Source organism: Trichechus manatus, unplaced genomic scaffold (assembly GCF_000243295.1).
Source record: "Trichechus manatus latirostris isolate Lorelei unplaced genomic scaffold, TriManLat1.0 scaffold00054, whole genome shotgun sequence".
NCBI classification, from domain to species: domain Eukaryota; kingdom Metazoa; phylum Chordata; class Mammalia; order Sirenia; family Trichechidae; genus Trichechus; species Trichechus manatus.
Window position 1 is genome coordinate 2485804 of NW_004443990.1, and position 12486 is coordinate 2498289.

A 12486-nucleotide genomic window follows, 5' to 3' on the forward strand; every position below is an offset into this window, starting at 1 on the left:
AATGCACTGAGAATGACCTCCTCCCTTTGTCTCCCTTGGCACCCACTCCCCAGTAACCAAGGTCGTTTCTACCTAATAGAATTACCACCTCTCTCTGCCCTCTCTGACACCTTTGAATTTGGGCAGGCTCCAAATGAATGGACCAACATGAGGATGGAGCTTTCTTGTTCCCTCACATATTTCATGAGAGCTGAGGCTCCTCCCTTTTAGTTGCTGCTCATTCATTGTCGCAGTCCCTCCTGTAGGTTGCCCAGCCTGGCCCATGGCATGGAGGGGCAGCTGTGCATAGCAGGTCTGTTTCCAGTGGGGCTAATAGGGAACAGAGGGGCACAGCCAGTGATGGGCAGCTGGGGGCCAGCCTTAATGATCCTGGAGTTGTCAGCACCTCGGTCCTGTGGCTGCACCAGCACCACTTCTCTCCAATGGACTGCACAGCGCAGGGCGAATGGCCTCTACGCCTCCTTGGTTTTACTGTCTGCAAGATGGGGAGAGCAGCCTCTACCTTCCAGGGGCACAAAGTCCCTGGAGAACGTGAAGTCTGGATAAGATTATCCGATGTCTGGGTCCAGCCTTCTCATCCCCATACCCTACTTTGAGACCTGGAAAACAACCTCTTTTAATTAACTTTTCCCCATGGACCAGAATGTACATTTACTAAGGAGGAACGTTGCTGGGGATGTTTCCCTGGTTCCCATTCACAGAGCCCCAGCTCTCTCCCGTGGCCCTGGCAGGTTTCTGGTGGACATTCCCCACAAATCCACCTCAACTGCAGGAGAGCTGCCCAGACCTGGGGGTCTTGGGAGTGGGGGAGGAGGGCAGCAGCCTGGAGCTGGGCCACCAGTCATAAGCCAATGAGTCAGAAGGCCCAGAGGTGTTCCTGAGAACTGTGCAGCCTGTCTTCCTCTTCTCACTGTCCCAGCAACCTGCCTGCATGGGCCCCATCTGGCACTGCATGGGCCCAGGCCTTCCTCTCTGCCTCTTCCGAAAGCTGTTCCTCGTGCTCAGAGTGTGGCTCCTCTTCTTCCCCCACCCCCATGCTGAAGGGGGTCATGATTCCGTCACACAGTTCCCTCCCTGGGGCCCCAAGATGAGGTGGTCCCCAACTCTCCACGTGCATGTCACTGTCATCCTTGACTGCAGACTTTGCTGCAAGCTTACCCTCCTCCCAGTGTGACCGCCCCATGCCTCCTTACTCCCTCTCCACCTGCTTGCGGAGATCAATGTATTTCTCAATCATTGTCCACATCTTTTCCAAAAAGATTCCTCAATGCTTTTCTTTTCAAAAGGGAAAAAAAAAGGAAAAAAAAAAACAATGCCAACAGCCCAGCGTCCGTGAGCAATCCAACAGTAACAAAGCATGCGTTCGGGATGGAGGAAGGTAAGGTCGCACATTTCCATTTGCCGCTTGCTACTAGGGCTGGGCAGCCGGGGTGACTCGAAGGGGAGAAACCGTGTGCACCTCGATCCACCTCTGCTTCCCACACACATTCATTTTTCTGTCTTAAGCAGGAAGAGGAGAAAAGGGGTTGGACAGAAGGCATGTCAAAAAGTACCCAGGAAACTGTCCCAGGATCAGCCAGGCCCCTGGTTTTTACTACTGGTCCATGCTGAAGAATGAGTCCTGCCTCCCCTTACCACATCATTCATTCATTCATGCAAGAAATCTCTTTTGAGCCCTGTTTTCCAGGTCCTGTGGTTGGCAGTAGGGATAGAGAGATGAATAAGCTACAGACCCTGTCCCTGAGGGGCTTTGCATCTAGATGGAGACACACATGTGAGCAGATGGTGCACAAAGCATTAGAGGGCCTGGGGTAGGAGTCAGGGTGGGATATAGGGGACCAGAGTTGGGCCTGGCCCCCTCTGCCAGGGGACTAGGCTAAGCTTGGGAAGATGAGTAGGTGTTCTGGGGCCGAGGGAGCCTGTGATGGGCCCTGAGTCAGCGGGAGCTGCAGAGCCCAGCCCAGCAGCCTGGGGAGCTCCAGAGACCGCACATGTTCATTACTTTGATTCCTCAGATACAATAACAGGTAACCCTGGAGAGGCGAGGCCTACGGGACAGGTCATGGAAGGCCTTTTTGTAGTGCTGAGGAGTTTAGGCCTTATCCTGAGGGCCAATAGGAGTCACCAGAAGGCTTTTTAGCAGAGGGAAGGCAAAATGAGGTTTGTGCTGAAGACAGATCCTGTTGGCTGTGACATGGGGAATGGGTTGGGGGAGGGGTGGTCTGGAGGTCAGAGACCTCAAAACACAGACCTGCTACCCACAGTAGGGAGCTATTGAAATTATCCAGGTGGGAAGTACAGACCTGACCATGGAAAGGAAAGATGAGGCTGCGGAGATGTGTGAGAGATAAAGTCAGCGAAGCCTTGGTCGCCCTGGGCAGTGGGGTCCACTTCCACCTCACCCCAGGCCTAACTGGTGAAGAGGAGCCATGGTGGTGTAATAGTTAAGCACTCGGCTGCTAACCGAAAGGTTGGTGGTCCGAACCCAGCCAGTGGCTCCTTGGGGCAAAGACCTGGCGATCTGGTCCTGTAAAGATTACAGCCTAGAAAGCCCTACGGGCAGTTCTACTCTATCACATGGGGTTCGTATGAGTTGAAAACTGACGCAGTGTCACCTAACAACAACTGGTGAAGAGAAACCATGAGGAAGGCAGCTCAGGCTCCACCTGGCCCCGAAGAGCAGCAAATTCATCTTATAAACCCCAATGGCGACGTTCCCCACACTGTGACATGATAGGATAGGTGCGTCCACCCAGACTTGTGCAGTGGGGTCGCTGGGCTGCTGAGGGTATTGCAGGTGCTGTGCTGCGGATGCCGTGCTTGGTCCTGGGCTCTGGTTTCCTTGGCTTCTTTGGCATTTTGCATCAAGACGGTTGGGCCTGTACCTCAGCTCTGGAAAAGGGCCATCCTTCCCCATACTAGTGGCCTCTCCTGCTCCTTCATCTGGGGCTTTCTCCCTTGGGCCTAATGTCCAGGACCTAAGGAAGCCCCCACCTTTCTTGCTTCTGCAGTGCTCGTCTCTCCTGCCCTCCTCTGGCCCTGCTGTCAGCGCCCCCTAGTGCCAGGACGGCCCTGCATGAGGGCAATAGCCTCTGAAACGAAACTGGGGCCTTGGCGCTCTCCCACAAACTTGGCTTGCTTGTGGCAGGAGGAGGGGGTGGAAGGAGCTTTCTTGGAGTCTAAAGCTTTCATGTAGAATTCCTAGGGTCTGCTCTTTGCTTTTCCATCCCTTCTTGACATAATGGCCTGTGCCCCCAAATTAGAGACTGAAGAATGAGCAGGGAAGAAGAGATCACACCCAGCAGCCACCTGCCTTGTTTTCTATCCATATCGAGAAAATTCTTGACTTATCCCAGGGTTGGGGCCCAAAGGGGCAGCATCTCTTGGATATCAGAGACCATAGCCAAGTCGTCAGCTTCTGTCCACAGCCTCCCTCCTCCCCACTACCCATCTGCTGAGAGATTCTGGTGTCCCACACACCCTTCCATCCTGGGGCCAGGCCCCAGGCATGGCTGGTATAGCCTGAGGGACCTCAGACCTGGTTCCAGAGGCCTTCGGAGACTCTGAGGGAGGACAGCACAGACTCCTCACCCCTTCCCCAACCCCATGCTGTGGCTGCTACTACTGAGCAGCCTCACTGTTTCGGGGTGGCCTGCAGGGAATGGGGACCAGTGTTTAGTTCCTGGCTGGCAATAGCCAGCCTGGGAGCTGAGGCCGTGACCCATTCCCTAACTAAAACCAGCTGTGCTGCATGTGTATGATGGTAGGGGCTGGGAGCCGGTGCAGACTGGGAGATACAGGCCTCAAGCCAGGCTGCATAAGTTTAACATTCGAGCACACCTTGACCTCAAATAACTGCTTTGAGGTCCTACAGTTCTGAGGTGGAGAGGCAAGACCTCCTCAGTCACAGGCAGGCATATCTGGGAGAAGGATAGACTGCAGGTCATCACATCCTGGCTTGGGGCAGACTCCTAGAGACTGCCCAGGGATGTGTGTGCCCACATCTCAGAGCCTGGTAGGAAGGATTACAAAGCAATGTAAGTACACTGGCCACCTTCAAAGAGCTAAGAAGTTATTCCTCTTCCCTGCATCCAGCAAGCAAGGAAATCTCTCTCCAGTTCACTTACCATGGTACCCATCTTGGGTGAAAAGATGGTGGGGCAGTTCAGGTGCCCACAGCTGACTGAGATGGAGAAGTTGCTGTTTTCAAGATGGCCACATGGATGTGTAGAGGCCAGGGAAGGGGGCGGGAGGGTAGGTGGAAGCCTCTCTGCCTGCTCTTTAGGTCCGTTCTGAGCATGTACATTCTGAGGGGCCTCCAGGAGACCTGGGGGCTAAGAGGAGGAAGAAAAAAGAGGTACTCCAGGCAATCAGGGACTCTCTCCACTGGAGTAGGCCCCCCTTCAAACCAGCCCTTCCCTCCTGCAGGGAAACAGGACACTTTCTAGAAGATGCCAAAGAGGAGCTGAGGCCTGGCCAGCAGGTGGAGTGTAGGGGTGAGAATGAGTGAGCAAGTGAGTGGCTAAGCAAAGGGTGAAGGCTCCGGGGCAGGCGGGCAGAAGAGGAGAGGTATGGAGAGATCAGGCAGGGAGGCTGCAGTCCTTCCCTTGCACTGGCGTCTGCCTGCCTCACCTGTAGATCCAGGACAGGACACACCGTGGAGCTGAGGGAGAATGCTGGCTGAGCATGAGTATGTGTGCGGCGCAGGCACATGCCCTGTGTTGCCCAGACAGATCAGCTGGGCAGCCATGTATGTGGCCTAAAGGGCTTCCCCGCAGTGAGGGAAGACTGGAGGCTGCCAGCCAAGGGAGCTTCTCCTTCCCCCAGCTAAGCTTCCCTGTGATGCTGCCTCCTGGCCCATGTGGGGAGCAGGTGAGGATCCCCCTGCAGAAGGATGTAAGTGGATCCAGATTGGTGCCTCAGGGCAGGCAGCCTGGCCCAGGGTGTGCGTTCACCCTCCAGACCCCATTCTGACCAGACCCGACCCTCTCCTGTCTTGCAGAACTGCAGCGAGAGGGAAGCATCGAGACTCTGAGTAACAGCTCAGGTTCCACCAGTGGCAGCATCCCGAGAAACTTTGATGGCTACCGATCTCCGCTCCCCACCAATGAGAGCCAGCCCCTCAGCCTCTTCCCCACCAGCTTCCCGTAGGTACCGGCAACCTGCTTCTGACTGGCTGGCCTACTCACCTGCTGGAGGGAGGGGGAGAAGCCCCCCTCTGGTCCTGCCCTTCAGTCTCTGCTCCTCTTTCATCAACCACCTTCCCTGAGCTTACTGACAACAGCCATCTACCCTACCTGGATCGAGAAGAGACCCTTCTCCAAAGCACCTCGGCGCCCTTTGACCTCTGCCGCACCTGTCAGCAGGGCTGTGGCCATGAGAAACTGCAGAAGCTCAGTCCCTCTCTTCCATTTGCACATGATGTCTTGCATTGGATCGCTTTTGTATTTTCTAACCATACCCACAGGGGGCCTGGGACAGTGCCCAGATCTTGGGGTCTGTGTCAGGAGAGAATGGATGGCCCAGCTGGGCATTTTGACCCTGAGTAGGAGAGCCTCAGCCCCAGCCCACTTCTGGCTGTGACGCACTGCCCCCAGCTTCCCTTGGTCAACCACCCTCCTGTCGTGGGGTGAACTGAGGCCCAGAGTATTAGGGAGGGAGGGAGGGAGGAAGGAGAAACCTCACCTTCCTCCTTTCTTTCCCTTTCAGTTCATGGGAAGAATTTATCTTTCTTATCTTTAAACCCTTTTGCCCTGGTCTTGTACTGTTCAGTGAAGGAAACCCTGGTTACTGAGGCCCTGTCAAAAAGTGCACGTCTTGTCCAATAAATCACGCTGCGATTGGTGTCCGTCCCTGAGTTTCTGGGGTCATCGTCCTCCCAAAAGGTTGAGCAGAGCCCTGTGGACCTGACCATGTGCCCCTGATCCCAACACCCCACCACCTCTTGTGCAATGGCAGGGAGTGGAAGGGTGGTGAGGGGGTAGGAATGAGAAGTTTTGCTCAGGAATTCGGGTGGGCCCTAATTTAAGCCCTTACTCCAACCTCCTTGCCTATCAGCAGGGCCAGTGAGTTCTGGGTCACTACAGGCTTGGACCCTCCATAGATGTGGTCAAGGCCAGTCAATTCCTGGCTATACTGAGGGGTTCTTTGGGCTGGAGAGCTCCACAAAGCCTCCAGCCTTATATTTGAGGTACCTCTCTTTTCAAACCCAGAAGATGGAAGCAGGGTCAGGTGAATATGGGTCTCCCATGAAACCTGTATTGACAAGTTCCTGTTTTTGTTCCCCTCCTTCCTCCCAGTTCTGGACCTAAAGCAACAAGGAGACATAAGTTCGGGGGGGGGGGGGGTGGCGGTAAAAAAGCATATTGAGCAGGAAGATTAATGCAAGTCCCTCCTTGCCTTCTCTGGCCCACCCTTCCTAGAGACACCTGAGGATTGAAGGAAACCCACTGAGCCAGATGTGGTTTCAGGTGAAGTTTAATGTAACAGCCAAGAGTCGAGTTCACAGACAATCAAGCCTTCCCATCCAACAGTCCAGGGCAGCTCCTGGGACTCCTGCCCTCTTCGCACACACCCCATCCCATCCTAGCACCTGAGAAAAGACTGAATCTTCAGTTCCCTTCACCAGATCATTTGGGCATGTTGGGAGAAGAGGGACCTCAATCACACCAGGCTCTGTAGGCTGGATACATGACCCGGCATACGGTGGCCTGAGCCAGTCCCTCCCGCCTAGGAGCCTGCAGGGTGAGAAATCACATGGCAGAGTGAGCCATGCTGGGGATCTGAGGAGGCCTGGGCACAGCTAGTCAGGTCAGCTGGAGGAGCTGCAGCTTTTCCTCACTTCAGCTGAACTGGAGACATTGGCGTAACCGGCACAACCCCCACCCCCCAGCCAGAGCAGTGTTGCAGTCAAAAGGGGATGAGGGAGGGTGCCAACGGGCTACCTGTGCACTCTGCCCATGTTCTGGCTCTCTGGGGATGGGTCCAGAGCTCTACGACGGGTGAGCCCCTCTGCACCCACCCTAGGGCACGTGGATGGGGCAAAGGCCTTGCTGTCAGGAGCTCTCTCCAGCTACAAAGGGAACTGGCTGGCAGCTTAGAGTCAGGAGTCCCTGCCTGGCCCAGCCCTCTCCCTCCAGGGGGGCAAAACAGCTGTGGCCTCCTCCAGTCAGGGAAAGTGGTGGGTGTAGGGCTGGACTTGCCGGCTGAGCTTGCAGGACAATCTGGTTATTCATCTGCTCACAGCCAGGGCAACCCTTTGAGTATGTGGGGGAAGGGGGAGGATAAGAGAGGCCAGATAAGCTGGCCCCATGGTGCTGCCACTAGAGCTGGGGTTATCAGAGAGGCCTTGGGCCTGGCCCCCGGCTAATTGGTGAGGTTATAGACCCTGCCTGTAATCAGCTGGAAGTGAGAGCTGGGCCACAGGATGGGGGACCTTAACTGCTCACCGGCCCTGAAGCAGCCAGCTTTCTGTCCTCTATAGATAACCTCCAGGGCAATCTCCACCTCGTCCCCAGCATCCCCGGCAGACCTCCATGATGGCATCACCTAAGAAGCCATCAAAACATGAATCTAACTGTGGTCCTGCCAGGTGACCTTAAGGAGCCACGTGACCTTGCTGATTGTCATAGTATTATCTGCTGAATGGGCAAATGGACTCCCTCTCAATTTCACGGAGTTCGAAAAATATCTTCATGGTCTGCCGGGAGGCTGATGGGATCTGGCGTGGCAACTCAAGGAAGAGGCAGATTCAGGCACACGCTGTGAAACACTCTAGTGTCAGCTCCTCTGAAAACAAGCAAATCCAGACCAGGTAGCTGCTGGCCCAGGACTGGGAGCTGGTTTCTCAGTGCTGATATGCTGATTTTCACAGACCAGACGATCTCTAAACTACAAGGTACCTAAGACCTAAGAGTACTGTTTAGTCCTCCTCATGGAACTCTGAGATGGGAATCCTGAGCCCCAGAGAAGGGCAAGGCCTTGCCTGAGGTTACCAAGTCACATTGCTAGTCTGCTGACCCCATCTGCACTTTGCTATCGCCCTGGCCCCACCAGTTCCCTTAGAAGCTGACCTCAGGGCCCCCAAACAACCCAGGATTCTGATCCTACTCACCCCAACCTCCCTACTTCAAGCCTCCAGACTGGGCCCCTCACTGACTTTGAAGCTGCTCCTCACCCCTGTGTAACTGGGACAGCAGCCCCCTCTTGAGGACCTAGAACTGGAAATGAGGAGGAGGGGCTGGAGGGCAAAGGGAAAGACCCTGGCGGGCATCTTGAATGTCTTGTATTCAAAGCCTGGCGGGAGGGGGACGCTGTAGAAAAGGAGTCTAGTGACGCCATGTTGAATGAGCAGGTGCAGGTAGCTTGACCGCAATAACATCTCCACCTTCTAAGGAGTGGATTCAGGCTTGCTCTCTATGAAGTTCCCGGGGTCCCCTCCCAACTCTGCCACCCGTAGTTATGTGGCTTTCGGTAAGTTACTGCACCCCTGGGCTTCAGCGTCTGAATCTGTAAACTGCTGTAAGGGGAACACCCCGTGCCGGGAGGAGCCAGGAAGCTGAGGGATGCAAAGGGGAAGCTGCAGGTCAGAGAGGCAAAAGATGGTCCGAGGCACAGAAGCTGACGGGTTGCTCCTTGACGGAGAGAGGGAGCCCGGGTGCAGCACAGCAGGAGCGTGGATTGTGGCAGATTGCACCCGAAGCCGCTCCCGGGAATCCCGGCCCCACTGCCTGCAAAAATCGTTTCTGAAAGCAAACCAAGAGCCTGGTGAGCGCGCGCGGACCAGCCCCACCCCTCTCTCGCAGGTGGGCTGCTCCTTAGGTTCCTTACTTTTTAGCCTTGCGTTCATGCCACGCAGCCGCGTGCCCCGTTCACGCTCCTGCGGTCCCAGGCATCCACACCCACGATCTCTCGCCCGTCCACGCGCACACACGCACATGCAGGTTCACAGACCCGCGTCTCACCTTCGCCAACCCCTGGGTCCCCAGCGGACAGCTGCGACCCGCTAAACCTGGTCCCCAGAGCAATGAACAGTATGGAGTTCTGGATTTCCAAAACTATGGGGAAGTTGCCCAAAGTTCGGCCGGGACGCGACCTCGGTTCTCGGCCGCATGACTTTTTGGCTTCAGGTCCAGAACGACACTCCTCGAGGGCCAGGCCTGTCCGCCTGGGCCTCGCCTTGGCATCAGCCTGGAAGTCTAGAGACTGGGCCACACAGGCTGTGGAGGCACTTCTCTGTGCCCTCCAGGAGGAAATAATCCCGCTGCCTATCCTGGCGCAAGACTGGGGCCACATCGTGGCCGGGAAGGGGTCTCGCCGTCCCTCTCCCAGCCAGTTGGCCCGACCCCACGCAGGGTAATTGGGGCGGGAGGGAGGCGATGGGCGGCGGCGGCTCCAGAGAGGCTGCGCGCCTGTCAGCCGCAATTTGTCTAAATGGCCGGGACAGCCGGGACCGCTGCGGGCCGGGGTCACCGAGGCCGCGGCCCCCACCCCAGCCAGACCAAGGACAGCGGGGGAGCCCAGCTCGGTCGCTAAACAGGGGCTGGCTGGCGCCAAGGCTCCGGGAGGCGCAGGTCGGTCAGGCCAGAGAAGCGGGGGACCGAGGACAACTCTGCCCGTGGGGGTGTCTCCACCCCCCACACACGCACTCAACGCGCCAAGGCGGGGACGGATGAGCCCAGTGGCACCCCTACAGCTGGTCACACGCATAGGGTCACACACATCACCTGAACTCGGTCTGGGCACATGCGCCCACACTCATATACTGCCGCGCGCTCAGTACCAGCCTTAAGTCAGCGCCGCATTACCCGATTGGGTGTCCCCTCTGCCACACGTCCACGCACTCCCGAGGGTTCCCGCCATTCACTCCACGCGGGCGCACGTACATCAATGCCCAGTCACACACACCCTGACACGGGCGGGGATCTCTGCGACCTCAAGGCGCAAACCGAAAAAGGTCAGCAGTGTCCCCTGGCCCCGCGGGAGGTTAAACGGCCAAAGGACCGACGGGCAGCCCCGCCCGGCTAGGGACCGCGGCCCTACGGGGCCCAGATGCTCCCCCACGCGATTTGGTAGTTGCGGGAAGCTAGGAGAGGACTGAGCACGCGCAGCAGGAGGGAGCCCCCGAGGCCTGCGCCCGCCCGACGCCCCGGCCCCGGACTCCCGGAGAGAGGGAGGGGTGGCTGAGCGCGCGTCCCCCGCCCGTCTGCCGGACCGGGCCGATGCGGAGTGACAGGGGCCGGAGCTTTGTTGTACAGCCTCGGCCGCCTGGCGCCAGCAGCCCCCGCCCGTGCCCTCCCCCTGCAGCCCCAGGCGGCCGGCGAGGCGCCCCCCCCGCCCCGGGGCCTCTTAAAGATACACGCACTCTCGGCCCCCGAGGAGCACCCCCCCCCCCGAGACGCTTGTTCCGGGGAAGGAGGAGGGGGGCTAGACCCAGGCGGGGGAGGGGCCGAGGGGAAGCTGGGCGCCGTAAGGCGCCGTTCCCGGGTCGCTTGGGCCTCCCCAGCGAGAGTTTTCGATGAGCCAGAGATACTTCTTGCCGAGAGTTTGACTGGCAGGTCTATTCAGAATTTTGGGAGCGTCTGCAGCTGGACCTCGGGGTGGTTGCGGACTGACGGGGCAGAAGGTGGGGTCCTGCAGGGGCCACCTAGAAACCGCGCAGGACTCCGGAAAGAGCCCGTGGCCACCGTAAGACAGGACTCGGTGGTCGTGGTTAGGTGGAATCATGGTCCCCAAATGCAGCTGCTGCACCGTCGCAGCCGGGTTTCTTGGGCAAACAACCCAGGCCAGCATGTTTCAAACTCTCTGGGCCTCGACCCCTGGACCAACTACAGACTCTCCCTGGGAAAATGTCCAAAATGCACCTATTAGGTGTAAACACATTCTTACAAGTACCGAAAGTACGTGTATGCACGCACACACACACACACACGCACACGCACACACACAAGCACACACACGCATACACAAGACTTGGCAAACACATCCATGGATTCCCAGGCCCTTGCCCAGATTCCCGACTAAGGAGCGCTACCCTGGCTATTATCTGGGCCCCTCACCGACTTAGCAAACGTGTCCACATACGTTCCTCCCGGAGGGGCCACAGCAGCCTAACGTGGAGCGGCAGGACTTTGCCATGCAAAGCCGCAACGGATCCTGCTCCGGCTGCGTAGACTGCGCAGCGCGGAGTCGAAGATTCGTTCTGGGCGGAGACGAGGTACGAAGAGGAACGACCCAGCCAGGAGCAAGGTCGTGAAGAAAACTCTGTGGGGGCGGCGCCCACTTGTGCGTGGTGTAAGGGAGTTGCGAGAGCACTACGGCCGGCTCGGAAAAGTAGAAAAAAGGTCTGAGGCCAAACCGCTCTCGCCTGGCCGGAACCCTCACCGCCAGAGGCGATCTGGGCTTTTTCTTGCCAAATCCAAGCGCGCAACAACTAGGTGCCCTGCGACCGGGTGGGCGCAGCAGCCAGGCAGGCTGTCTGGGTCACTGCTCGATATGAGCAGTGTGTGCCCACCACGCAGACACAGGGCCTGCACCGGCCAGACTCACCCGCACTTGTATTCGTTGTGCGGACAGGCGTGTCACCGGTGGCTAGTGCACGGTCCATCTTGTCCTTCGGAACGCGACAAACAGGCACCAGCCGAGTGTCGGCACCAGTGCCGGGATGGAGGCAGGTGTATGACCACTCCACTCCACGGGGACACACCGTGTAGGGCACCACACTGGGCGCGAATCTCTCTCTCTCTCTCTCTCTCACACACAGACACACACACACACACACACACACACACACACACACACTAAAGCGCGAACCCGCAAAAATACTCGGGCTTCCTGAGGATGAAGACTGCTCGCGGACAGTGGGGCGTTTCAACCACAGGTGTGCTCAGACACCCGGACCCCTACACGGGTTACTCCGCATTGCTGAACGTGAGAGACAAGAGTTTCTGAGAGCCGGAAACAAACTATAGAAAAGTAGGGGGAGAGGAGAGAGAATGAAGATGTTTAGGCTGAGGGAGACTTGCGTCTCCGGTATCGGATGCGGCGAAAATTCGTTCTGTCGCGGGTCAAGAATCCCGAGGCTACGACCGGCCAGCGCCGCGCAGCCCTCTGTTCAGCGGAAGGTGCGCCCACCTTCGTAGCCTCGAGGACCTGCTCTCCAGGCCGCGGGAGCCTCAGGGCTGAATCGGGGACACAGACGGACACTTGGCTGAGTCCAGGGACTGCCTGAGACTCCAGGCTCCTCCTGAGTCTTTCTGTGAGGGAAGGTCCGGGCTATGGGGTCCCCAAGTTTTCCGAGAGCAAGGCCGCGTCCCGCTCCCGCCCGCGTCGGCCCAAGCAGGGCTCGGCTTTGGCTCCACTCACCAGCTCCCGCCACCTGGGTTCGGCTCCAGGACCTCGGCCGCCCGCACCTCCCGACTCGCCCGCTCGCCAGCCTCGCTTTCCAGCGCCTGCCGCCTTGCGCCCGAGCGCAGGGGCCCCGGGCGG

The 12486-nt window shown here is 57.9% G+C and overlaps 1 protein-coding gene across 2 annotated transcripts in view; it reads left to right on the forward strand.

Annotated features, from left to right (window-relative positions):
* BCAS3 (BCAS3 microtubule associated cell migration factor) overlaps positions 1–5857 on the forward strand; it is a 641765-nt gene extending 635908 nt beyond the window's left edge. For both annotated transcript variants that reach the window (XM_012555963.2, XM_012555964.2), the window contains one exon: positions 5003–5857. In XM_012555963.2, the coding sequence (XP_012411417.1) occupies positions 5003–5151 (149 nt within the window). In that variant the 3' untranslated portion in view covers positions 5152–5857. The remainder of the gene's footprint in view (positions 1–5002) is intronic.
* Positions 5858–12486: the final 6629 nt, after the last annotated feature.